Raw genomic sequence first — 12,332 nt, forward strand, 5'->3', positions numbered from 1 at the left:
GGTTACAAAAAGTGATTTTACACTACTGCTACACTCCTGATACACAATGGCTTGATCTTCAGCAATCACTTACAGGTTCAATTTATAGCAGGAGAGCGAAAGAAGCATAGGAAAAAATTGGATGTTGACAAAATACCATTATACGATTGGACACAAAAACTAACTTTTTTTCACGGCTCCGAATCAGTGTTCATGGATTTTATCTGATCCAGTAGAAATCAGAGATGTTATACCGATGGATTTCCTATGATCAGAGAAAAAGTGGCAATGAGCCATCAATCGTTTCACCATAGAAATTTTTCTGGAATTACAATGAGCCTTTGATGAAATTCAGCGTGAGCACAACCACGTGGGTGCTAAATAGCAATTTCCACAATTTTTTTTAAGAAACTTTTCAAGAACTGCACAAGATGACCATTTGCTCTACGAAAACCGTTGATAAAAGTACGTAATGCTGTTTTTTTTAATTTTTTGAAGCAGAATGGGTGTTAACTGAATTGATCAAATGACCACTTGTGATCGTTATAAGAAGTTCAATTTTTTAACTATTTTGAGATCGTCAAAGGATCTGGCTGAATTTAAAACTTTGATCAAGTGCTAGCAACTTTGTAAGCTGTAATGATGGATGAAAATACATTTTTATTTCTTTAACTTTTTTAAATTATGTACATCTATCTTGGTTGCTCTCGTTTGCCTATTATTGCTCCTTTGTGTTCACCCTCTTCAAAGTTTGAGAGAGAACAACCTAATATAAATTGTGCATGAGCTTAGGTGGATAAGAATGAGAGAATGGGTTGACGAGAATGAGACAAGCTGGAAACAAGAAAAATATGAGCGATGCCATGTTTGAGAACTTAAGTTCAGTTGTTGCATTGGTTTGCAAACTAGGCTTGCAGTTAGGAGATACTGGTTCAATTTCAGTAATAGTCCTTTTTCAGAGCCGCCTAACACGCAACTGCCTGCCCTCGTATGCTCTTGTTTGGGTTTATTTGTTTGTTTAAATTTATTTTTGTTTGTTTTAAACGTGCTATTTCTTTCTTTGAGTTATTTCAGTTTGTTTATGTTGTTAGCAATTTTTGGATATCACTCTATGTCAATTTTCAAGTTTTCCTTCTGATTTAATATGGTTCTCTTGCAAAACTCTTGGAAGGTCTAGACATTATGTTAAAAGTGAATTACAAGACGTATGGATAAGTAGGAAAACATTTAAACGGAATTATGAAAATATTGCAAAACTCTTGGCAGCCGGATATATGCAAAATTTAGTAAGAACACCAGCATTTCTGGCTTAAGAAATCTTGGAGATAACGGTCGGCGATAACAGGGTCTAACAAGATATGGTTAAGCTTTATATCTTTTTTTTGAAGTAAACCTGTAATTTTTTTTGAAAATAACTCTAAGATTAGATATCTACATGCTTTCAAATGTGAAATAAAAAAATCAGGGTATCAGTTTTGTAATTAATATGATAATTTTAATTAATATAATAATCGGAATAATCCTATTAACATAATAATCTGAATATCGCGACATGACTTCAAAAGGTCTAGGTAATGTAATGATTTACACCTTAATTTTTGAATGCAAAGTTGTTGCCGGTTATTTTTTTTTACATATGTTACAGTTTTCTCATCAGTGTTACCATCATGATATCATCTAGATATTCAAAGTTTAGTTTCACTGAGAATCTAAAAATACTTACTGTACCGCTATTGACTCCACCACCTCAAAGCAATTCAGCAAAATCCCATAATGTAAAGCACTCAAGCCAAAATTGTCTTTACAAGTCATCGTGAAAGCTGAACACCGATCAAAAATAACAGAAAAGAAACTCTGCTTGCCCAGAATGACGCAATAATGTAACGCTGTACGTCCGAAAACATCTACAGTATCAATATCAATTGGCTTCAATGACCGTTTTCGAACCAACCAGCGTAAAAGTGAAATGTTAACTCTACTTTCTTCTACCTTCTGAACGCAAGAATGTGTGCCACAAATTTATTGCATTTGTCTAAACGTTATCCACTGTTAACATATGTGATTCTTTCTTAGCTGAATTGGCTTAACTAAGATTGGCGAAGGATAAAAATCAATTTTATAGTTAGTCGCGGTGGTTGCCCCACAAGTTAAGATAAAATTGCGACTTCGGTTACAATTTCCGCGCGATATACAAACATAGTGAAGTGTTTCATCAATCTATATCAATCTTTATAAATTTTATCTCTCATATTAGTTGTTGAGGAAAAAATTTTAGATTTTAAATAGTTTGCGTTAGTTTTGCGCTGTAGTAAGGAGCATTTCTTAAAAATATTTTTATGATTTTGAATCTAAACAGATTAAATCATCGTGAAAACGGTATTCTTGTATGTCAAGTTTCTCCTAATTTTACATAGGCTTTTATTTCAACGTTCTTTTTCAAATTAACAAAATAATAGGTTTCAAAGATACAATATCCCTCTACTCTTAAATTATACATAATAGGATTTTTGTTTTTTCTAAGGGGCACCTTTTCACCGAAAAAGTTTCTGGCTTTTTAAAAAAAAGTTGGATGCTCATGTTATGCAGCGTTAATGAGGAGTGTTTACTTTTTTTTCAGATTTTCATATAAAATTTTCAACGTAATTGAACCTAGGTGATAAATAGAGGTAAATAAATAAAGAGATTAACCGCTAGTGAGGTCATCCATAGATGAACTGTGACAAGTTATATGTCGCAAGGTAGTGCATGACTCACAAATAGTAAAAATGTTGCAGGTTTCTACGAGCACAAAACTTGTTAGCAACACTTTTTATTGCCTTGTAGCACAAAACTTGTCTTAGCATACCAATCTTTTGAAACTACTTTCCGCAAATTAGCCTTTATTTAGCTTTAAGTGGCGTTTTTTAATTAAACACGCAAGACCTAATTTACGTACAAAACTTCCATAGAGCCATAATATTCGCAATGCCAATCTTAGTATTGTCATTTTTTAGCCAATATTAGTCAACAGAGAGACTTTTGTACAATTTTTTTTTGTTATGTCGTTTTTCTGTCATTTCAGTCAAACCAAATCGCAGATAACAGTATCAAGTGCAAGTGCACACACACACACACACACATATATATATATATATATATATATATATATATATATATATTTCTAATAACACACACACACACCCTCACACACGCACACACGTACACACACACAAATACACACACACATATATATATATATATATATATATATACTTGCACTTGTCACCGTTGTCACTTGCACTTGCGCCTGTCACTTGCGATTTGGTTCGACGGAAATGAAAGACAAGAGACCACCTATATACTCGTTAATAATAGCTGTTTGCCAAGTAGTCCCGGCTGGGGTTTTATATGAATCCCAAGGTTGGATCACATGAATTTCATAGAAATGCTTTCTCTTGGCTAAAAATTTTTATGGTTCTGTTACACAAAGTGAATTTACACTTCTATCGCACCATTTTTATGCTTCAGTTACACAAAGTGATTTTACACTACTGCTACACTCCTGGTAAGCAATGGCTTGATCTTCAGCAATCGCTTACAGGTTCAATTTATGGCAGGAGAGCGAAAGAAGCACAGGAAAAAATTGGATGTTGACAAAATACCATTTTACGATTGGACACAAAAAATAACTTTTTTTCACGGCTCCGAATCAGTGTTCATGGATTTTATCTGATCCAGTAGAAATCAGAGATGTTATACCGATGGATTTCCTATGATCAGAGAAAAAGTGGCAATGAGCCATCAATCGTTTCACCATAGAAATTTTTCTGGAATTACAATGAGCCTTTGATGAAATTCAGCGTGAGCACAACCACGTGGGTGCTAAATAGCAATTTCCGCAATTTTTTTGAAGAAACTTTTCAAGAACTGCACAAGATGACCATTTGCTCTACGAAAACCGTTGATAAAAGTACGTAATGCTGTTTTTTTTTTTAAATTTTTGAAGCAGAATGGGTGTTAACTGGATTGATCAAATGACCACTTGTGATCGTTATAAGAAATTCAATTCTTTAACTATTTTGAGATCGTCAAAGGATCTGGCTGAATTTAAAACTTTGATCAAGTGCTAGCAATTTTGTAAGCTGTAATGATGGATGAAAATACATTTTTATTTCTTTAACTTTTTTAAATTATGCACATCTATCTTGGTTGCTCTCGTGCCTATTATTGCACCTTTGTGTTCACCCTCTTCAAAGTTTGAGAGAGAACAACCTAATATAAATTGTTCATGAGCTTAGGTGGATAAGAATGAGAGAATGGGTTGACGAGAATGAGACAAGCTGGAAACAAGAAAAAAATGAGCGATGCCATGTTTGAGAACTTAAGTTCAATTGGTGCATTGGTTTGCAAACTAGGCTTGCAATTAGGAGATACTGGTTCAATTTCGGTAATAGTCCATTTTCAGAGCCGCCTAACACGCAACTGCCTGCCCTCGTATGCTCTTGTTTGGGTTTATTTGTTTGTTTAAATTTATTTTTGTTTGTTTTAAACGTGCTATTTCTTTCTTTGAGTTATTTCAGTTTGTTTATGTTGTTAGCAATTTTTGGATATCACTCTATGTCAATTTTCAAGTTTTTCTTCTGATTTAATATGGTTCTCTTGCAAAACTCTTGGAAGGTCTAGACATTATGTTAAAAGTGAATTACAAGACGTATGGATAAGTAGGAAAACATTTAAACGGAATTATGAAAATTTTGCAAAACTCTTGGAAGCCGGATATATGCAAAATTTAGTAAGAACACCAGCATTTCTGGCTTAAGAAATCTTGGAGATAACGGTCGGCGATAACAGGGTCTAACAAGATATGGTTAAGCTTTATATCTTTTTTTTTGAAGTAAACATGTAATTTTTTTTGAATATAACTCTAAGGTTAGATATCTACATGCTTTCAAATGTGAAATAAAATAATCAGAGTATCAGTATTGTAATTAATATGATAATTTCAATTAATATAATAATCGGAATAATCTTATTAACATAATAATCCTTATATCGCGACATGTTTTCAAAAGGTCTGGAAGTTCTATGACTACAACTTTTTCATAATTCTCTGTTCGCTTAAGACTCAATTTTTCATTTTTTTTTCAAGTTAGTTTTTTGAAACATACTATTTCCCTCCTTTTCATGATGTAAAAAAAATTTTCAAGAAAATTCAATTCCATAGAACTCCTTTTCATGAAAGTTCTATGACTACAACTTTTCATAGACGCCATAATATGAAGTTGTAATATTATAACTTTTTGAATTATGGGGTCAACCCGGGAATGTAATGATTTACACCTTAATTTTTGAAATACAAGGTTGTTGCCGGTTATTTTATTACATTTGTTAAAGTTTTCTTATCAGTGTTACCATCATGATATCATCTAGATATTCAAAGTTTCGTTTCACTGATAATCTAAAAATACTTACTGTACCGCTATTGACTCCACCACCTCAAAGCAATTCAGCAAAATCCCATAATGTAAAGCACTCAAGCCAAAACTGTCTTTACAAGTCATCGTGAAAGCTGAACACCGATCAAAAATAACAGAAAAGAAACTCTGCTTGCCCAGAATGACGCAATAATGTAACGCTGTACGTCCGAAAACATCTACAGTATCAATATCAATTGGCTTCAATGACCGTTTTTGAACCAACCAGCGTAAAAGTGAAATGTTAACTCTGCTTTCTTCTACCTTCTGGACGCAATAAATTAAATAAAGGCCAAAATTTGTACCAGTTATTGTTCTCTCAATGTTATGAGATTTTACTGGTGATTGTTTGTCGATAATTTCTAGCTCGAAGTCTTCGTTTTGAATTTTTTTGCGTCGATTGCTGGCAAAAAGTCTTTTAAATTGACTAGCAGATCCAGAATTTAAAACTTTTTCTGTCTTCTTGTCCATAGTTTGTTCATATGATAAGCGTGAGTGAAGTCAGCAAATTCTATATAACAACGCTTAACTTCGGCAATTCTGGTATTAAGTACATAATATTAATTAAATTATAAAATTAAATCAAACCGTAAAGTCATATATTGCCAGCATAAACTGGTCAAATTTTAAACTGATGATTTTCACTTTTCTGTGTCAAGATTGACTTTTGTAATTTTAAAATGTTGTCAAATTTGAAACGTAAAAACTTGCTTTTTTAGAAAAAAAAACGTTCGAAAAATTCGTCCAAGACTATAGTATGGCAAATTGCGCTTCAACTAATTTACAAATTTACCATAAACAAAGTTCAGAATATTAAACTGAAATATGTAAAGCTCACAACGTGAAACTATTTGAGACAAAAAATGGGAAAGCAAGAAGAAAACGAAAACATTGCTGAAAACAAATCTGTGCGTTGTTGTTTAAAACACACATGGAATAATGTTAGTTTTGGAAGCTTTCAATGTAAAAAGGAAATTTCGCAGATGTTTGTTAATCAATTATTTATAAGGTTTTATTTGGATAAAAGTGGTCCACTTTATTGGAAAATTGGAGGAGAAATGAGGTTATATTTGGCAAGAGAAAACGTATTCAAATCAATTATCAATTCAGTTTTGACCTGTCCAGTTTTCAAATAGAATAAAGAACATGTGATAACAGAGACTTATAATCATGTATTTTAACGCTGATCTGGGCCACTTTCAGCGTTCAATTTGCTTTTGCCTGAGCTCAGACTTTTCAATGTAAAAACAGAAAATAATCAAAGAGTTTTTAAAGGTTTTTTAAAGCCCCAGTTTGAGCTCCTCGTTTGAAATGACTTATGGAAATACCCATCCAGACCATTTCTGCGTATGAAAATGCCCAGGCAGTCCGAATATATGATCCAGACCTTGACTCGCTCAACATTTCGGTGCACTTATGTGCTGGTAAAATTTTGGTGAAAAAAAGGTGACGGGAGATCGTGGGTTCGATCCCCGCACGGAACTTTATTTTTGCACTTGGCCCAAGTCTGACCATTGTAAAATCAGACTGAACGCAAGTCTGACAAATCAAAAAAGTGACATGAATCAGTCTATGATTCAGCAATGATGAGGAATTGCATTTGTACTGGCCCGATACTTGAACTCACGCGGGGAGTTAGGTGCGGCCCACTCTTTTCTCGCCACTGTGGCTAAATGAAGATTAGCAGGAAAAGAGTTGCTAACCAACTGCAGTGTAGAGTAAGTGAGTAACTATTGTAATAGAAAAGGTAGTTGATTGGAATAATCACCACGCGGTGGTTATCGTCCTCTGGAAGTTATCCAACAAGCCAACTTTGCCTCAAAATTTGATTGCTGCTCAATGGTGGTCAAACAAACTTGTGGTAAATATTCCTTATACGAATGATACGAATTAGAAAAAATTGGGTATAATAATCTACATAGAAATGAGTTGAAACATCGTAAAACATGAGAAAATGCGATGCAATTTTTTTCCATTACTAGAGGGCAGAGTGGAAAATGAGTTGACGTGAATTAGGATAGAAAGAGAAACAAATTGATTCCACCTGACACCCGTCTTGAAATTTTTTTGAGGAGTCAGAAATTGTTCAGATCATTAGTAACAGTAGCTCTCACAGTTTGCTTAAAACCAGTCACAGAAAATTTGCCAAGTGCAAAGTATAATTACTCGTACATTTACAAATACTTGGTTATTAATACTTTAATTTTACAAATATTTTAAAAACATTCATAACTAAGGTCGAGCAGAATAGAGTTGCAGAATAATTCAAACGTTTCAACAGTTTTCAAAACTTTTAGTTATACTGAACTTCACAGTTCAGGGGCCAACTTTAGTATACCGTGAACGGGGGGGGGGGGGGGGGGGGGGAGCGGCTGTGATCTGCTCAATCATTTTTTTTATAGATTAAAAATGCAACTTTTTTCCTACATGAAACTCTATTCAAGCTGTAGTATTACATTTTCTTGGTATTGTTAGTAATGGCTCAATAAACGTAAATTCAATAAAATTGTTTACATTACATATACATATTTTTTACATGGAGAGCCAGCGACACTGTGAAATCAAAGAAAAAATTTTCTACCGGTTTTGTTCACTTAGCTCGAAATAGTGTGTCTTATTACACCTGTTTACTGTCCGGGTTGCCACTTCCTAACTTGCATAAAAGGATCATTTATGATGACATACAAATCATAACGTATTTTCTAGTACAATCCTTGCATGAAACCCATGATATCATATTTGATCCTAGTATCTATTCGAGGAAATCATATTTGAACGTTATGGGAAATCATAAAAGTATTATATATGACCTAGTATGATTACAAGGAAAATCTGAAATTTTTTTGCTCGCTTACTTTTGTTAATGCCGATTACGGCGTAACTCGATTCTCGTGAAACCCACTCTTTGTTTTTCCGGTGCGTTTCATTGTGTTAAATTAACATGATTCTTGTATGAGTACCATGTGTAAACGGTCCGTAACCGTTCAGCCCCCCAATCCTTCCCCTTGTTATTTAGTTCCAATTTATTGAGTTCATATTCATAATCGCTGTAAAAGTCATATCTTTAACTTTGATTTTTCATGACTTTCAATGCCAAACCTTTTTTTTTCATTATCATACATGAGTTTCATCGTGCCACACTTAACTTTGATAGTAAATGCGGGTATAAACCACACCTTTGTAAGCTATTATTTAACAAGCATACAAGCTTATAGAAGAATACACAGCAAAATAATCTCTTGAAAATCAGTCGTTGTCTCTGAAAGCGGATCAGACTAAAGCAATGATAACAAATTTTGGCTCATCCTCGGTTTTAAAACCGAACCATCGACTAACATTACAGAGACAACTTAAAATTTCTGACTTGTAGTTTTTCACCAACGACTTTAAAAAAAATTCCACCACCTAGCTGAATTAAACGTGCTATAGGTTTTTTCCATCTGATATTTTAGCACTTTAAATTTCTAGGCTGTCAGGTTTTCTCAGTAAGTTCCAGTTCCATGACCTTCCCCCTGCATCGTTCATTGCACTCCGAACATTATGATGCAATCCGCTCAATGCAGTTCTCTAGTCCATGCGGCTAGAGGTCCCACATTTGCTAATAACATTGACTGGGGCCTGAGCAGGTTCTCTTTTGAACCAACGCATAGGCTGACGACGGGTATAGTCGAACATATACATAGGTAGCAAAGCCTGATCTTTCTAAGATTATAGCACGTTCTAGTTCAGCTAAAACTCTCTGACTTTAAGTCTAGCGAACGAACATTTAAAATTTCAGGGTTTGATTAAGCCCTTCTTACATTCAGACAGATACTCTAGTTGATTCTGATTTAACGTTTTGCACCTGCTGACAAGCAAGTGCAAAAGTTTTTGTTTCCAGGCACAAAATTTTCTAAAAGGTAAAACAGTATCCTACCTCAGGTTAGGGTGTTTCTTTGCGACCGTGATCAGACAAAACCCTCCCCTTAGCGCAAAGCGTGCATAATATCATTTAATAAAAAACAGCATTCAAGCAAGATTTGGTAAAACATAAGACAACCAAACAATTAATAGCTGTCCACAACAGCAGTATAAATAGCATTCAAGTTATTTTTAGATACAAAAAAAACAATTAATGAGCGTTCAAACAACATTTTAAGCGCTAACTAAAAATGCAGTTACTCAAAACACTCATAGTGCAATAATTTTTTTTGTGAATGTCATCATGCAACCATAAACAAAGTAACCATTAACCAATGAGAAAAGCCAGAACCATGTCAAGCATAACCAAAACAAAGTCAACCTCCAAGGTTCAACTCATGCAACTCTTGAAGTTCAAAGTCATTGAGTGGGAAGCAGCACAAGACCTACTCGACGAACAAATACAACAAACAGAAGCAGCAACAGACCTCCCAGAGCTCGTTGACGAACTTCGACAGCAAAAAGCGGAGCTTGATCGCATGTGTAACGAACTCAGAGAAGAGCAGTTGACACAAGAAGAGTTCGACACTGTTGCTGCAGAGTCTGCACGGAGAAATTGCAAATGGCTGAAAACCAAACAAAAAGTTAGATCGCTTCATGGATCAAACCTGAGAGCGAGTGGACATTCTCCGGTGACAAAACAGCTCAAACATACGCCACTCAAGTTGATGTCAAGACCAGTGAAAAACCGTTGGTATATCCAAACAGATTTTCAAATTGGCCTAGACTCCTTGGCACAATTAGAACAGTGTTTCAAGCAGTGCGCGTACTGAAGAGGTTGATCAAACGCGACGTACCTTGCGACTTGGACGACTTCGCGGCTGACGAAAACAAGGCTCGGAGCTTTCTCTTGAGGATATCTCAGTCCACACACTTCAAGGACACAGTTTCTCGATTTCAAAGTGGACTACCCCTAGACAAGAAGGACAAACTATTACCATATACACCCTTTCTGGATAGCGACGGACTACTTAGGGTTGAGGGACTAATTCAGAAATCTGGATTGCCTTTTCAGAGCTAACATCCGGTGATACTCCACAGCAAGTGCAGAGTTGCCAAACTGCTTATTGAGAAAGCACCACGACTGCGGGCATCATGGAATTGAACATGTTCGTGCACATATCCAAGCAACGTTCATGATAGTTGGAATCCACAGAGCTCTAAGAACTTTAGGGAAGTACTGCTTCATCTGCAGACGCTGGCGAGCAGGCAATGTCAGACCGAAGATGGCTCCTCTACCAAAATTTCGCTTTCCGGAGCACTCCAAACTCTACCCATTTGTGAATACTGGAATGGACATGTTCGGTCCCTTTCACATTGAAAAATCCAGAACCCAGACAGAACTCAATTATGTCTGCATGTTTACATGCTTGGTCACACGAGCAGTACACTTGGAACTTTGTGAGGACCTCTCTACTGACTGTCTACCAATGGCTATTCGACGTTTTGTATCCAGACGAGGATACCCTGATGTCATTGTTTCGGACAACGGGAAGAACTTTGTTGGAGCTAACCAGGCAATGAAACTCAATTTTCAGGAAAATTACAAACCAGACAACAATTACATACGTCTCCAGCTGGCCCAACAGAACATCCAGTGGACGTTTAACCCACCCCTGGCACCGCACTTCGGAGGGGTTTGGGAACGACTTATCCAGTCGTCTAAACGAAGCCTAATTGTTGTCCTCGGAAGCCTCCGACTAAACTTTTCAGTCTTCCATACAGTCGTAGCGGAGGCAGAAGGAATTCTTAATTCACGCCCACTGACGCATGTTGGGAGCACTTTGACCGACGAGGAATCATTAACATTGAATCATTTCCTGATGAGAAGACGCCACTTCTGCCTAAAATCTCTGGCAAACAACAGAACCCGGTTTTCAATTAAAGAGTTCAAGGAGTCACAGACCCTTTTGGACCACTATTGGTCTCGTCTTCTCAACGAATTTGTACCGGAACTTAACAGACGGACAAAATGGCAGCAAGCCAACGCTGAGCTCAAGGAAGACGATGTTGTTTGGCTCTACAAAGATTTTACACCCCGAGGAATTTGGCCCATTGGTCGGATCGTCAAAGCACATGTGAGTAGAGATGGAGTGGCAAGAAGCTTCGACATCAAGATCAGTTCTGGCATGGTGCAACGTCCCGCAGTGAGATTGGGCAAAGTGTTTGAAACTGACATTGATTCTTCTTCTTCGTTGGCCGCGGAGGGTGATTGAATACTCCTTCAATCATGTCAAATTGATGCATAAAACTCACTTAAGCGGAAACTTTTGAGGCAGTATATTTGAATTTCTGATGTCAATTATTTTGTTCTTTTCTGATGAATTTAATTGCTAAGTTTTGTTGTTGCTTGCCGGAGTGTAAGCGGTCCGTAACCGTTTAGCCCCCCAATCCTTCCCCTTGTTATTTAGTTAACATTTATTGAGTTCATATTCATAATCGCTGTAAAAGTCATATCTTTAACTTTGATTTTTCATGACTTTCAATGCCAAACCTTTTTATTCATTATCATACATGAGTTTCATCGTGCCACACTTAATTTTGATAGTAAATGCGGGTATAAACCACACCTTTGTAAGCTATTATTTAACAAGCATACAAGCTTATAGAAAAATACACAGCAAAATAAACTCTTGAAAATCAGTCGTTGTCTCTGAAAGCGGATCAGACTAAAGAAAAGATAACACCAAGAAATCATACAATTCATATATGACCTTAGCATGACTACAAGGGAAATTTTTTCGCTCTCAAAGATTTGCAACGTTGATTGATTTTTTCAGTGTTGTTAAACTTAGGCAAAACGAGTATGAAATTTGTGAATAAGTGAATTTTTGTGTGATCTTTGCATGACTAATAAGAAATCATACAAATCATATATTGAATTGAATTGAATTTAATTGAAATGAATTGTTGGATGTATGACCTTGTATGATGACCGGG

At 35.8% G+C, this 12,332-nt stretch overlaps 1 protein-coding gene across 2 annotated transcripts in view; it reads right to left on the reverse strand.

Moving 5' to 3' along the window:
- The window catches only part of LOC142337183 (uncharacterized), a 160,466-nt gene extending 158,579 nt beyond the window's left edge, over nucleotides 1–1,887 (reverse strand). For both annotated transcript variants that reach the window (XM_075386302.1, XM_075386300.1), the window contains exon 1: nucleotides 1,703–1,887. In XM_075386302.1, the coding sequence (XP_075242417.1) occupies nucleotides 1,703–1,791 (89 nt within the window). In that variant the 5' untranslated portion in view covers nucleotides 1,792–1,887. The remainder of the gene's footprint in view (nucleotides 1–1,702) is intronic.
- Between the last annotated feature and the right edge of the window lie 10,445 nt (nucleotides 1,888–12,332).

The sequence above is a fragment of the Convolutriloba macropyga genome, chromosome 3 (assembly GCF_964194025.1).
Source record: "Convolutriloba macropyga chromosome 3, txConMacr16.3, whole genome shotgun sequence".
In the NCBI taxonomy this organism is placed as follows: Eukaryota; Metazoa; Xenacoelomorpha; order Acoela; family Convolutidae; genus Convolutriloba; species Convolutriloba macropyga.